The sequence below is a fragment of the Nyctereutes procyonoides genome, unplaced genomic scaffold (genome assembly GCF_905146905.1).
Source record: "Nyctereutes procyonoides isolate TBG_1078 unplaced genomic scaffold, NYPRO_anot_genome, whole genome shotgun sequence".
NCBI lineage: Eukaryota > Metazoa > Chordata > Mammalia > Carnivora > Canidae > Nyctereutes > Nyctereutes procyonoides.
Window position 1 is genome coordinate 25429154 of NW_026575142.1, and position 16116 is coordinate 25445269.

A 16116-nucleotide genomic window follows, 5' to 3' on the forward strand; every position below is an offset into this window, starting at 1 on the left:
TTGCCAGGTTATGAGTTCTTCCCATGTATTATGTTATGGAGTGGACACTCTTATTACTCCATTTTACGGAAAGGAAACGGAGACCGGGTAAGGTGCAATGACTTGGCATAGTCACAGAGAAGATTCTCACCCAGGCAGTGTGACATTTTAACTACTACACCTGGAGCAAAGTCTGGCACACAGCAAACACCCCATAAAGGACAGCTACTAAAAAGAAAGAAGGACAAGAATATGGCTTTTTGGGATCCCTGGGTGGCACAGCGGTTTGGCGCCTGCCTTTGGCCCAGGGCGCGATCCTGGAGATCCGGGATCGAATCCCACGTCGGGCTCCCGGTGCATGGGGCCTGCTTCTCCCTCTGCCTGTGTCTCTGCCTCTCTCTCTCTCTCTCTCTCTCTCTCTCTCTCTGTGACTATCATAAATAAATAAAAAAAATTTTTTTAAAAAAGAATATGGCTTTTCTCTCTACCCAGCAAGAAACCAAATTCATACTCAATCTTTGCCCCAAAATATCTTTTATTTGCTTTAAGTGATAATAATAATAAAACCCACTTTGCTGAGCATTTACTATGTGTCAGTCATTGTTCTAAGCACTTCGTGGGTATTAACTCATGTAATTTTAAGAAGCCAGTGAGATGGTACTGTTTTTATGCTAATTGTGCAGATGAGGCAAACTAAGGCACATAGAGGTCATGCAAGTGACCCATCACACTACTAGTGAGTGACAAAGCCAGAATCTGAAACTAAGAATCTGACCCCAGATTCCCTCCTGCATGTCTCCACTTGCCCATCAGTGATCATGACATCAAGTCCTGTGTGTGATGCACCACCATCATCAACCTTTCTCCTGTCAATATCTTCAATATCCTCAACTCCTTTGTATGTAACATCTTGATTGGGTGACATCACCCAGTGGCCGCCTTCTCCTTGTATGTGCCTAGGCTGCTGGGCATTCTTAAGAAAATACGTGATCCACTATAAATTCATGGTTCTTGACCATATCTGGGACCCTGGCAATGCGCAGATTTCCAGCTACATTTCCACAGCAGCTCTCTCGTGGACATAGGAACTAGGCTCATCTCCTTTCTCTGACTCCAGCTCTGTTCTCATTCCTAACACATGAATTTCCCTGCTACTTCACAGAGAAACTAGAACCTAGCAAATGACAGAACTTTCCACTCTCCGGGTGCAGACTTCACCTGTGTCTGCAACCATTATTTCCTTCATTCCTTCTGTAAAGGGAGGCACTGCCTTCCTTTCCAAAGTGAATCCTTTTACTTTTTGCTCTAGAAACTTCTGTCTTCTCAGGGACCTCACCCTGACTTTTTCTGTAACAAGTATCTTTAACTTCCACATCTCTGTTGGATCCTTCCCATCAGCATCCAGACATGCTCAAGTCTCTCACCTAAAAACTAACTTAGTGACAACAATAACAACCGCATCTGCTCTCATCCCCAAGTGTGTTCTCACAGTCTATGCAGCTATTTTTCCTTCTCCCAACAACCATGAACTGCTTGAAAGAACTGTCTACACTTGATGGCTCTGATCCTAGGCATCCCCAACCATTAATGCATCTTGTGGCTTCAATTACCAGGAGCACTCTCCCTAAGGTCATAACTTACGTCCTTGTCCCTAAATCCAGTGCAAATTTCTGTCCTTGAATCCTATGATGTCTCTAGAGCATATGAAACTGTTGATAGTTCTCTCCTTGAAAGACTCCTCCTCAGCTTCTAGACACCTATGTCCTTCTCAGTCTGCTTCCGTAGCTGTCCCTTAAATGTTTTTGTTCCCTCTGATTCTTTTCAGGGGTCTTCTCCTCTCTCCATCTACAACAGTCACATCCCCTCCCATGGCTTTATATCAACCACAGATAACCACCAATTTTTTTAAATTTTTATTTATTTATGATAGTCACACACACAGAGAGAGAGAGAGAGGCAGAGACACAGGCAGAGGGAGAAGCAGGCTCCATGCACCGGGAGCCCGACGTGGGATTCGATCCCGGGTCTCCAGGATCGCGCCCTGGGCCAAAGGCAGGCGCCAAACCACTGTGCCACCCAGGGATCCCGATAACCACCAATTTTATGCTCAACACATATATGCAACTGCACCTTGGACATCTCCACCTAGATGTCCCATAAGCCTCTCAACATATTGTAAACTGAAATCCTACTCCTTCCCCAATTTGTTTCTCAGTGCATGGAGCCCCCAGATTGGCCATACCAACAAAGGGATATCATTCTTGACAATTCCTCTTTCTTTCTAATACACCTGGTATTGATGATTGCTCTACTTCAACATCTTGCAACATGTGTTCACTTATCCCAATTTGCCACTGTCTCCTTTCAAATCCGATTGTGAGCTATCTCTTGTCCAAACTCTTGCAACAGCCTCCTCATCCTTATTAAGCACTCATGTCCAAGCCATTCTCCATTCTACATCAGAAATGTTCTCTCTAAAATGTAACACATAGGGGCACCTGGGTGGCTTGGTTAAGCATCTCTCTTTGGCTCAGGTCATGATCTCAGGGTGCTGGGATGGAGGCCCACATTAGGCTCCCTGCTTAGCGGGGGAGCCTGCTTCTCCCTTTCCCTCTCCCTCTCCCTCTCCCTCTTCTGCTCCTCCTGCTTGTGCTTGCTCTCTCTCTCTTTCTCCCTCTCTTTCTCTGTCACATAAATAAATAAAATCTTTTAAAAACAATAAAATATAACACATAAAGCTCGTCACAGCAAAACCCCTTAATGGCTTCCTATTGGCTTCAGCATAAAGGTTATTAGCATGATTTTGGACCTAGTCCCAGTTTTCCCATTTAGCCTCAGTGTTTCCAGAACCTCCCACTTCAATATCCAATATTTCTGCTACAAAATTTTCTTAAGTACTTTATGTCCACTCTTGCCTCTATTCTTTCTGACTAAAACATTTGCCCAGTCTCTTTTAGCTCAGCAAAGTCTCTCACACTAACCCCCCATTTCCATTACCATTTCCAGACAACTGCTATTCTACTTTTTTTCACACAGATTGGTTTACATTTTCCAAAATTTTATAAATCCAGTGACTGATGTCCTTATAAGAAGTCTATATGAAGACACAGAGAGATAGACAGGGAAGAAGGCAATAGGATGATGGAGGTAGATTTTGCAGTGATGCAGCTACAAGCCAAGTATGATGAGGACCACCAACAACTACCAGAAAGAAGCATGGGAGAGATTCTCCCTCAGAGCCTCAAGAAACAACCTTGTCAACACGTTGATTTTGGACTTCCAGTCTAAAAAAACTGAAAGAGGGGTGCCTGGGCAGCTCAGTCGGTTGAGTGCCTGACTCTTGATTTTGGCTCAGGTAGTGATCTCAGGATCATGGGATCCAGGCCCACATCAGGCTCCTCACTCAAGTGAGGGGTCTGCTGGAGGTTCTCTCTCTCCCTCTCCCTCCCCCTCTCCACACCTCTCTCTCTCACTCTCAAATAAATCAATCTTAAAAACACAAAAATAAAAAACTCTGAGGGAATAATTCGTGTTGATCTAAGCCACTCAGTTGTGGTCCTTGTTATGGTAGCTCTAGGAAATGAAGTAGTTATATGTTTTTTTTTAACTTTTCAAGACTGATGAACTGTTTCCCAAAGTGATCACACCATTTTACATTGCTATGAGCAGCGTGTAAGAGTTCCAGTTTCTCCTCATCCTTACTGACACTTAGTATGGTCAGCCTTTCTAATTTTAACCACTCTAATAGGCGTATAGCAGTATATCATTGTGGTTTAAATTTGCATTTCCCTAATGCCTAATGACCTTGAAAATCATTTCATATATTTTTTTTTCTATCTGAATATCTTCTTGGGTGAAGTGTATGTTCAAATCTTTCGCCTATTTGTTATTTGGATTGTGTGTTCTCTTATATGTTGTAGATACAAGTTCTCTATCAGATATACAATTTGCAAATATTTGCAAACCCAGTAGTGGTTTTCATTTTTATGTTCTTCACTGTATCTTTCAAGGTCAGCTAGGTATTTAAAGTGCCAGGTTAGATGCCACTTTTTCTTAGAAGCCTTTTCAGAGCTTCAAGCCTTGATGAGTGGACTTTCTAAGTACTTGTCGAATTTCAAATACATCCTTGTATCACAATAAGCATTGTATCCTGTTAGAATTGTTTGGTTACCAGTTTGTTTCTTTTCCTAGAATCTAAAGTTTGTGTTCATGGGCAAGGACTCATTATGCCCTATTATTTGTTATATCCTCTTCACCAGGACAAAGATTGACAGAGGCCTGCTTTGGGTAGTTTCTGCTTGGCTCTCCAGAATCACCGTCTAGAGTTCTCCACCTTGCTCTGTACTCTGGGAAGCTGACTTCAGTGGGCCCCTTGTCCACAGACTTCTGGCTGGGTTTGTCTGGTGAGAAAAGATCAGAGGGGGAAGAAGATAGAGCAGACTATTTACTCTCAGCTCCCTCTCTGACAGCTTCAGTTCGGTAGTAGTTGCTGTCCTGTGCTGCTGGATGTTCCCTGTCTACAGGTATAGCTCTCACAAGGATCCTGTGAGTACTCCCTGCCCTTGATTTTTTAGTCCCTGGTGTAGCAATAACAGATTCCAGCACTTGCTGGAAACTAGGTCTTCACCACTCTGTTTTGGTTCCAATTCACACTGTCCATACCTTTATAGCTCTTTCATTAAATCTTCACTATGATTCAGGGCCTCACCTCTTTTTCTTGCTAAGACCCTGATTCCCTGCACAAAAAAAAAAAAAATTGTTAATTTTGACCCTCACCATAACCCATACCTTAAGTGAGTTAAGTGAGTTTTAAATCCCCGAATTTTCTCTACTGTTTTCATTCAACATAATTCAGGTTCTAATATTTTTCTTGAGTTTCAAATGACTCCAAACACTATATTCCTTTTAACCTCATTCATACTTCCCCTCACTCACTCACTCATTCAGCAGAAACTTCTTGACAATTTACTAAGTACCAGGAACTGTGCCACCCTGCAGTTCCGCAAGGAACTCACATTCAAGTAAGAGATATGATCAAATAACTAATTCTCATTCAAAAGGATACATTGAGCAATGGGATATGTACAAAGGCCTGAAGGCACAGAGCTCTAGCCACCTCATTCCTGACTGAAGTCAGAAGACATCAATACAACAGGACTGGCCTTCCCACAAATGACCACTCTTGGTACTCCAGACTCTGTGCTAGGCATTGTATGTACTTACCCCATTTAGTATAGCAACCCTATAAAGCAAATATTGCCACCACCTATGTTTTACACAAAAGGAAACTGAGGCTAAGGGAGGCTAAGTAGCCTGCTGGTAAGTAGCAGAGCACTCCCTTTAACCATGATACTGTCCTGTGTCATAAATCTAAAACACACACAAGATCGAGGTATGGGAAAGAATAATTTTCTCCAAGGCTAAAAAGCTCTTTACCACAGATTTTCACCTCAAAACCACAATACTTCAGGAAGAGATGAAAAACTAGCTCTTTTCTGAGTCTTCTAATTGTTGAATAAGAAATATGGTGTCGGTAGGCCAGGAAGCTGTCATCACCACTCTTCATTACACTAATTGCTCTTAGATGAAATATGGTTTGTTTCCCCTTTTTATCCTCCTCACATTCATAGCTTTGCTACTTTGGAATGTTCTCTGTTTGGGGGCAAGGAAGGCTTTCTCCTTTTCTCATTACACGGAGGGTACAACTGAAGTCCAGGGCAGGTGACTGTCTCACCTGGATCCCACAGCCAGTGGGATGGCTCAATGTCCCAGTAACTGACCCTATTTGCCCCAATAGCTACCCTTTGCCCCAACAGCTGCCCTCTGCCCCAATAGTTGCCCTTTGCCCCAGCCAGGTCCATCTACTCGCTGTTGCTATACAGGCGGTTCACACTCAAACCTTTGCATTTTCCCCCACAACTTCTTCCCATCCCAGCACAGCCTCTTCCCGTGCCTTTCTGAATACATCTACCCCTGCACAATCACTCTAGCTCCTCTTAATCTCTCAACCTTTTACTCTCCCTGCCCTGCGCTTCATCAAAGCTTGACATCAGTGTTGCACTTTGCTTCCAGATTATGCATGTGGATTGCACTTGACTGTGGTAGTAGATACCTGCCCACTCGTGCCTGAATCACCTACTTTGGAGATATTCCCGTAGTACACAATGTAATTCCGCGGCCACAGGAGAAATGCTTCATGATTAAAATCTCCATAGTCAGTATGCTAAAGGCATCCCTTTTCTGCCTGTTTTCAGGCAGAGATGCTAACTTCTACATCTAATGATACACTGCGGACTCAGTGCACACACTGGAAACCCCCACTTCTCTCAGCCTCACCTCTTACTCCAGCTGCCTCTGCAGTAGCCAGCCCTGCACAGGCTTCCCCCAGCTTCCTTCTGGGGCAATCTGACAGCACCTCACCTCTAGCCGTGCCATGCACCTGTTGCTACTGGCCCCTGGGCCTCTTAGATGCCAAGGCCTGGGACCATGCTTAAAGCTCACCACTGCCAAGGAAATGTGCAGAGGAGTTAATAATCCTAGGATCACCTTAGCCAGCAGGAATGAGGAGCCTGTAGATAAACGCTTTCTTCTTTTCCTCAGGAAAGACCTCCAGGTCTTCTGAGGCCCTACAGGACTGAACACATGTTGCTACTGCAATGGCCAAGGCAATGGCTTTCCCTTCTACCCTATTTCACTCTGGTCTTCAATCTCATTTCCCGGCAGCGATCTCATCCCAGGTTCTGCTTTCTGGGGAACCAGGCTAAAACAGTGTATTAGTCTGGCTGAGTTGCCATAAGAACATATCATAGATTGGGTGGTTTAAACAAGAGAAATTTATTTTTCACAGCTGTGGAGGCTAGAAATGGAAGGTCAAGGTCCAAAGTTTCAATCTTTGATGAGGACTCTCTTCTTGGCTTGCATATCGTCACCTTGCTATGCTCTTATGTGGCCTTTCCTTGACGACTGCAAGTGGAGAGATCTCTCCCTCTTCTTCCAAGGCCACTGATCCCGTCTGGGACCTCATCCTTAAGACGTCATTAAATGTGATTAACTCCTGAAAGCTCTCTCTCCAAATACAATCACACTAGGTTTGGGCTTCAATGTATGAACTGGGGAAGGCGGATGCAATGTAGACTATAGCAGACACTGTTACTCATAAATGTTAATTTGATCTTGGCCAATAAGGCTGAGAAAAGTCCCCCAAGATTCCACCACCTTCCTTTTTTTAATTTATTTATTATTATTATTTTTCTTTAAGCTCCCTTCTCCCTCTAATGTTTTAGTGATTAAGGCCAAGGTCCTATTTAGGAAAGGTCTTATGTTAGCTTGTTCTCATGAATATTAAATGTTCCTAGTGTTCTGCTGGTTATTTGAAAGACAACAGCTAGAAAAACTACATTCTAATTTTTTCCTACTAACTAGTTTAGGGAGCAACTTTTGCTATGTTAAGGAGTGGCCTAGAGCAAATAATTTTGCCTTTCGAGATGGCTTTTCTTGGCTGTAAAGTGGAACAACTGCTATGAAGTGGGATAACCCAGCTATTTTGCTGGGTGAAGGGGATCCAAGGAGATGGAAAGTGGGGGATGGCATTTAAGAAAAGGAGATCAACAATGGAAGAACCTTGGGGTACTTGGAGGAAGGACCCGGGTACACCCCACGGGTCTCCATGGTCCTCACTCCGGAGGAGGGGAGGTCCAGAGAACTCACAGAGCGTCTGGGTTCACGGAGCAGCTCAGTTTACTCCCAAATTGCTTGCAGTGTTTTCCAGAATCCGGGTGGTTTGCAAACCCAGATGTCAGACTTCCTGTCCCGGAGATTCTCAACTTGCTCCCCCCGGCCCCGCCACCCCAGCCGCTATTCGGCCTCCCCCGGGAAGAAGAGAAGGGGCTGGAAGCAGGAGGAGCCTGCACGGGACGGCCTCACCCCTCCTCCGTCCCCACCCCAAAGGCAGGAATTTCTGGGACGGGCCGGCGGTCCACGGCCTCCTCCCCCTCCCCCTCCTCCTCCTCCTCCTCCTCCTCCGCGTGCGAGCCCCAGGGAGCAGGGCGGGGAAAACCTCCGCGACTTCCCCGCCCGCAGCGCGGAGCCCCGAGTGTCCGCCAGCGGCGCGGGGACCACGGAGCCGGTCGCGGGAGGCCGGGGCGGCGGCGGCCGAGGCGTGGGGCGCGAGGCGCGGGGGGTGCGGGGCCCCTGCGACCCCCCGGGCCGGCGAGCCCAGTGGTTAGCGATGCTGTGGCTGCGGCTGCTGCTGCTGCTGGGGGCGCCGCGGAGCCTCGCCCGGGGCGCGGTGGCCGCGCTCAGCCCCGAGCCGCTGCTCCGGTGGCAGGGTGAGTGTCCCCCGGGCCCAAGGGGCCGGATCCGCGCAGCGGGGGCGGGGGGGCCGCGGTGGGGAGGACGCCGAGGAGGCCGTGCGCACCCGCCGTGCTTTCGGGGAGGCGGCCGTGCTTTCGGGGAGGCCGCTGTCGGGGGCGCCGAGGAGGCCGTGCGCACCCGCCGCTCCTGCGCCCGCCGGGCCTTGCGCCCCGCACCCGCACCCCGCACCCCCGGCACCCCGCACCCCACACCCCACACCCCGCACCCGCACCCGGCACCCCGCACCCCACACCCCCCACCCGCGGCACCCCGCTCCCCGCACCCGCACCCCCAGCACCCCGCACCCCCAGCACCCCGCACCCCGCACCCCGCATCCGCATCCCGCACCCGCACCCCCCACCCACACCCACACCCGGCACCCCGCACCCGCACCCGCACCCGCACCCGCACCCCGCACCCGGCACCCCCGGCACCCCGCACCCGGCACCCCACACCCCGCACCCGCGGCACCCCGCACCCCACACCCGCACCCCGCACCCCCAGCACCCCGCATCCGCATCCCGCACCCGCACCCCCCACCCACACCCAGCACCCCGCACCCGCACCCGGCACCCCGCACCCACACCCCGCACCCGCACCCCGCACCCGCACCCCGCACCCCACACCCGGCACCCTGCACCCCCACCCCGCACCCGCACCCCGCACCCAGCACCCCGCACCCGCAACCCGCACCCGCACCCGGCACCCCGCATCCGCACCCGCACCCAACTTGGGGCACCCTGCGAGAGGCTGCCGGGCGCAGACTGGGCGACGCTCAAAATGTAGTCTCCGGAGACCTGTGGATGGGGAAGACCGCCCTGGGAGGGTGACTGGTCCTCCGTGCCAGCTGGAGCAGGTGCGGCTCTAGCTCCCCTGGGGCTGACCCCGAGAGCTGGGTCTGTGACCAGGCTGAAAGGAGGTGGTCTGCAGGGCGTCTGGCAGCCTGGGAGCCAGGTTCCTAACCCCGCCCCGCAGCACAGGTGCCCGCAGAGATCATCCCCCCAGGGCCAACCAGCACCCAGTAGGCATGGGACGCCCAGAAGATGTGTCAGGAGTCAGAGGAGAGGCTGTCCTGCCGGGGCCCACAGGGGACAACCTGGCATGGGTGCCCCTGAGGCACAGAGGCGGGGGCCCGGAGGGAAGGACCCTCTGTGGAAGGAGGGGGGGGGCGGCGGGTAAATGAACCAGAAGGAGCCTCCAGGCAGCTCCTGTGCTGTCTGCCTTGGAGGATGAGTTTGGAAAGAAGTGAAACAAGGTGTGACCAACGCCTTCATTTTTGTTCTACTTCTCAACATACTGTGCGCTCATTTTTGAGGCAATCTTTTCTGGACTAGATTCTCTACCCCCCCCCCCAGGCCTTATCAGGGACAGGTTGAGTAATTCTTATTCTAAAATGGCCAAAGATGAGAGACCCTCAACCTTCATGGTAAACTCAATAGAAATGGTCCTGTATGATCCATCTCCCCCAAGGGTTTACCACACAGTGCTTGTTCCTTTACATTTTCAAGTGCACCTGAGTGCTAGGGATCTAGAACGGGCCGCAACCCTGGGACCGAAGCTGGACTCGGCCACACAGAGAAAAATGTGCTGGTGATCCTCTGAGCCAGGGTTAGCACTAATGAGCTAATCCCTACTATATGTAGCAGACCCAAATCCTGGCCGGAGATAATTTCTAATCAGTGCCTTCTCCTCAGTGGTCAAGGACGCTCTGAAGTTAAAACCGTCTGCTACTTCCCGTACATTCCAAGTGACAGTTTGCAAATCTGAAAACCCGACATAGTTAGCAGAGAGATAGGAAATGCTGTTACTAGTGTTCACTGAACGTGCACGCTGTGTGCATCGGAAACTGTGTGACGTTGACTGTGCCAATCCTTGCACACATTCCCTGACTTCCACCATCCCCATCGGTAGAATTTTTTTGTTGTTTTTTTGTTTTTTGTTTTTCCCCCATCGGTAAAATTTTAAGTATGATCTAGATGGCTTAGAAGTCAAGTGTTTCCTGTCTATACAAAGATGGAAAAAAGCAGATCTTAGCATTGGAAGGGACTTGAGACATTGTCTGCTCCAGACATCCGTCTTTGAAACATGGAAGCTGAGGTACAGCTTTTACACAGGTTTCTGACCATGTGTTGGGGGTGCCTCGGTTTACTGCTGTATGCCACATGTGCGCCAAACCACGCTGACTTATTTTTAGCCATGGTTGGTCTCCACCGAGCAGCTAGATGACATCTGCACGCATCTCAGCTTGATATTCACTAATAAGGGATATGTAATAATTCAAGTCAGATTGTACATATAGCACTTTTTCATCTGAGTTGTTTCATATGTATTGTTGATTTGATATATATTATAAACATCCCAGTCTTGGGAGGCAGAGGATGGATGCTGTCATGGGGACTTCTCATTTATCAATAATTTTGTGTTCAAAAATCTGTAGATACAGTGTCGTCTAATAGTTAAGTTCATGGTCTCTGAGCCAGACTGTGTGGGTCCAGATCTTGTCTCTACCGGCTATGTCACCTTGGACAAGTTACTTCGCCTCTCTGTGCCTCAGTTTCCTCATATATAAGAATGGAGGGAATAATAGTACTTACTCAAGTGTTGTCCTTTTGTTTCAATATCACCACAACACCATCTTCCTCTGGCCAGTCCAGACCATTGTGACAGGTTGATAGACCTTTAACAATCACATACTGCCCTGTGCACCGCACTGTACTGCATGTCTGCCGTGTGCCTCCTACCTCTAGTTGGCTATCATACATGCCTCACGGTGATTCTGGAATCTGAGCTCTTCTAGCAAGTGCTGCAACTCTGTAACTTCACTCACTCAAGTACCCCCAACACTGGGAGGGCAGGTGGGAGGATGAAGATGGGAGTGGGCTCCGGGGAAAGGTGGACATAGTTTCTGTAGAGGTTGCTAAAGGAAATGAATGGGAATAAAAGGGAATAAAAGAATTTTAAAGCTATATTGAGAGCTGAAAATGATGTGAAATGGCCTCAACCTACCCCAAAATAGGAGACTTTCCTCAGCAGCACTTATCTTCCCAGGGGCAGGACTGGAGGGAGCCCATGGCTGTGTTAGTCCTTATGGACAGTCAGGGTAGGCTTTTCTGAATGATCAAAGGGAAGTGAGGGTGCTGATGCGCATGACCATGGGGGCCTGTCTAGAAGAAGACAGTGAACTGGGGTAGAGGGGTAGGGTCATCTCTTGAAATCCTGTGTCGACAGGAAGAGGGGTGAGGGGCTGAAGACCTCTGCTGTGTATTCACTATCTGTTGAGCACTATGTGCCTTGTCTCTCTTCATAGTTTGGATTCACCCACAAGCAATCTCTGAGACATGTACTTATTTCAATGCAAGTAGTTTATTTGGGAGGTGATTCTAGAAGACACGATGAAGGAATAAGGAAATGAGACCAAGAAGGGGCTCAATTTCACAGGTGCCCTTCTCAGTGACTGTGGAAAATGCTGTGGATCCACTGAGGGGCAGGAAACAGAGGAATTCATCTACCAACCCCCATTCCTCACTGATGGAGGGTTCCTCCTGGGGCACTAGTCTCCCGGTCTCTGGCCTTCATGAGCGCTGTCAGGCAAGGAGACACAGAGTCAGTCACAAAATATGAGCACTGTCTCGGGCAAATGACCTCCAGGGTAGGCAGTGCGGGTAGGAACTAATAGAATCTGCTACTCACTCTCAGATTTTGGGGGGGGGTGTAAAAATATGAGTAGGATATGTCCTCAAGAGGCTGAGAGCAGAGACAGATACAGAAACACAAAAATTACAAAATGGTGCAGTAGATGTTAAGATAACAAGGTATGAGCAAAGTTTTTTTTTTTTTTTTAAGATGAGCAAAGTTCTAAAGGCATACTGAGAAGGGACTGGCCTGAGGGGCTGCACACTCAAAAACGCATTTATTTTCCCAAAAGATAAGTAGGTAGTCGCCACATGGGAAAAAGGAGATGGAGGATCCTGGGGGAAAGCATAGAATGTGTGCCAAGGCACAGAATCATGTGTTTCGGCGATAGGCTGAAAGTTCTAGTCTGAGCTCTTTCGGATGGAAGAAAGAGGACCCACTGAAGGTCACACGGGCAAACATGAGGCTGGATATAAGGACACTAGGATCTCAAGGGGGACCCAAGGGCAGGCTCTCCTGTGCAACCAGGCCTCCTGAGAACTGACAACTGGCTGAAATAAAACAGAAATAAAACTACTTTCTCTGTTTGCTGCTCTCAGGGGCTGCTTGCTGGTCCCTGTTTGGTACACTTTTTGTGGACTGGTTTCTTCTGCTTCAACCTACAAGACCTTTCATGTGTAGCTCCCAGAGCTTCTGTGGGTAGAGTTGCTCAATCTTCTAGGAGAGGAATCTGGCCACACTTGTCATAGCATGCTGGCCAGTCCCTGCACTCTCCCCTGAATCAGAAGCCTTCCCATAGCTAGTAGGCTGTGAGAGTGGTATGAGGTGCACGCAGGGATCTGCTCCCTCAGGGACTGTGATGGAGGAGATCCCCAGGACAGGGTTGTGGCAGGAGAAGTAGTTGTGACAGGACAAGCAGTTGTGACAGATCTATATTTGGATGCAGGCAAGAGATGAGGGAATGAAGAATTTGGTCAGAGGCACTCTGCTTATGGAAATAAATTCTGGTTGCGTGAATTGGGTACTGCCGAGAGGAGTCTGATGGGTTTGGACAAAAGGGAACCAGATCACACTTTTAAGCTTAAGAATGCCAGGGTCAGTTTGGGACTTGAAGAGGGTAATTCTGGAAGGCAGCAAAGAGACCATGTGAGAGGTTAAAGTGACTGCCCATGAAGAAAGACATTGATGACCTGAGCTAAGTCAGTCACAGCAGGAATACTGAGAAGCAGAAAGTGTAGATTCCAGAAATATGGGTTAAAAAAGAAGAGAATTAAAAATAATAAACTTAGTGAAGGACACGGAAGAAATGACAGAACAGGAGGAGCAGTGGTTATTCAATGGAAATAACAAAGTGGAACTATTCTTAGTAGTGACCAGGTCCAAGGTGTGGTTGCAGGCATGGTCACTGAAGTGGGGAATGGGTGAAAGAAGTCCTTGGAGCAGAGGAAGTTGAGGAACCCAGCATTCATAGCAGTACCGACATATGTATGTGAAACGAAAGTTTCATTTAAAAAATACCATTACCTTACACGACGTGCTGCTACTCATTGACTCGGTTCCATGCTACCTCATTTTGTAACACGGCTTATGACACACTACATTCATGTCATGACCCATTGATGAGCCATGACCTGTGGTGGAGAAAACACTGGGCCAGAGTATTAGGGCATCTGTGCAGAAGTTAAAGGCATTGAGGTGGAGAAAAACAGGGAGCTTGTGGGCATCAAAGTCATAGTGAATGTAAGGAAGAGGTTCAGGATGGTGCACCCCAGTGTTGAGAAAGGGAAGACTGAGTGCCATATGGGAGAGGTTTGTGAAGGAGGGTGCTGAGAGCCACCACCTGGAGGCAGCAGTGGGCAAACGTGGTGACCCCGAGATTTCCCCATAGCTTCCATTTCTGATACAAAGGTAACAATGGCTCCCTTGACTGCTCCTAATAGTGCCTAACATTTGGAGAATGATCACTGTGCTATTTTACATACGTTAACACACTGAGCCTTCACCACAGTGAGGCAGGTACTATTAATACATACCCTTCTTTACTGATGAAGAAGGTTAGAGAGCTTGCCCCAATAGGAACTTGAAAAATGGTAATTCGAACCAGGCACTCAAGTACGGATACAACAGACACTCCCCATAGCCTGTGACCTCATAAAATAGTTCATTGATGGGAGCGTATGACTTGATTCTGTGACAGGAGGAAAAGGAAGCCAGCCTCTTGTTCTCTGCAATTACCAGTACATCCACATGTAAGAGTGAATTTTTTCCTAAAGCAGAAAAGCTATTGGTTTTTTAAAAAATTGTTCTAGGCAATTCCTACACCCCTGGGCAATGAGCCATCCTCTAATCTAGAGATGTGGAATTTAAGTAAAAGCCTGATCAGACACTGGTTTAGCTGTCCTACCCGGCCATCAGTCACTCCCACCACCTGACTCTGTTTCTCCCATCTTCATCATTGTCTCAGAATCTCTTCCACTTCATACTTTTCTCATCCCGGTTTCTCTGACTGACTGTTTTCCTCAGGAGCCTTTGAGAGTCAGCATAGACTTCTAGTTTTCCTAGTGCTTTTCTTTTTCTCATTAAGCTTCTAAATTTTTCCTATTATTGTTTGTTACAGTAACTGATACCACACAATGCAGGTTCCAAGCCAATGACCAGAACAACAGAGTTACACAGAATTCAGTTGTCCCTTCATTTGCCCTTCCTTGACCTAACAATTTGCTTATTTATTCCAGTTTTCTGAAGAAATGATTTCTTTGTTTTGCCTCTTAAACTCATCCCTGTGTGATAAATCCTCCTATGATCTATCAAAGTAATAGTCGAGACATTACAGACCCTTGCCTCCATTTTCTTTTTGAAATTATCCTTGAAAGCCCTTTAGGAGATGTTCCAGTACAAAGCTAGGAACATAAATTATATTTCTTTAATTATTCAGATTGAAAGGAGATATAGTTCATAAAAGAAATAAACAAAAGAAGGCCTTGTAGACATGGTATTAGGTCATTCAGAGAAAAATATAAAGCCACTCAAGAAAAATGGAGGAATATCATTAAAATTTCTGTAAATTGGGTTCTGTGATACAGAGCTAAACAAAACAAATAAGAGATTTCTGCTTTGATGTGTGGTCACACGATTTTTAAATTTATGAGATCTTCCAGACTACTACAGTTTCAAAGAAATATGGTACTATGCTAAGTGAAATAAGTCAGTCAGAGAAAGACAAATACCGTATGATTTCACTCATATGTGGAATTTAAGAAGCAAAACAAATGAGTAAAGGAAGACAAAAAAGAGGGAGACAAAGAAACAGACTCTTAGCTATAGAGAACAAACTGATGGTTCCCAGAGGAGAGGTGGGTGGGGGATGGGTGCAATAGGTGGTGGGGATTAAGGACTGTACTGGTTGTGATGAGCACTGGGTGTTGTATGGAAGTGTTCAATCACTATATTGTACACTTGAAACTAATATCGCACTGTATATTAACTAACTGGAATTTAAATGAAAACAATTTTTTAAAAAAGATAAATGAAAAAAATAAAAATAAAAAAGATAAATGGCTAATCTAAAAACATACTCAGCCTCCCAAGTAATAAAATAAATACAAAAAAAGCTTGTTAATGTAAAAAAGAAATATGCTAGTAAAAACTTTTACTATGTCTGGCTTTTGGCATTGAGAACTCTCCTTTTCAATTATGAAAATATAAGAGGAAATTCAAAGTGGTTATCTAACTGAAAACATTGTTGTCTTATTTGGCACTATCCATGTTCAGCGTTATGATTTGCTTTTGTTTTATTAACATTTATAAGGTGATCAAAGTGACTGAAGTTATCCTTATGACCTATGAACCCAGTGCTACTATTACACCCATTGTACAGATGGAGAAACCAAGGCAGTTACTGTTCAGCTTCAAACAGTTCTGTCCTAAAAGCTGTGCTCGGTAGTTTGCCAAAGCCTTTCTTCCAAAGTGTAGATTTGTTCAAGTAAGAGCAGGGTGGGTTCATGGGTATGTGGCCAACGAAGACACTTAGAGTCCCCTGCTCAGCAGGGCATTACACTTGGAGTTTGATGTCCTGTGGTTTTGAGTCTTGGAATTCTCAATAATTTTGATCTCTAAATTTGTGCTTTGGGCATGAAGTCTCATGGAACAATA

At 47.0% G+C, this 16116-nt stretch overlaps 1 protein-coding gene across 2 annotated transcripts in view; it reads left to right on the forward strand.

The window, feature by feature from the left end:
• Positions 1-7966: 7966 nt before the first annotated feature.
• PLA2R1 (phospholipase A2 receptor 1) overlaps positions 7967-16116 on the forward strand; it is a 114411-nt gene continuing 106261 nt past the window's right edge. For both annotated transcript variants that reach the window (XM_055307927.1, XM_055307928.1), the window contains exon 1: positions 7967-8306. In XM_055307927.1, the coding sequence (XP_055163902.1) occupies positions 8207-8306 (100 nt within the window). In that variant the 5' untranslated portion in view covers positions 7967-8206. The remainder of the gene's footprint in view (positions 8307-16116) is intronic.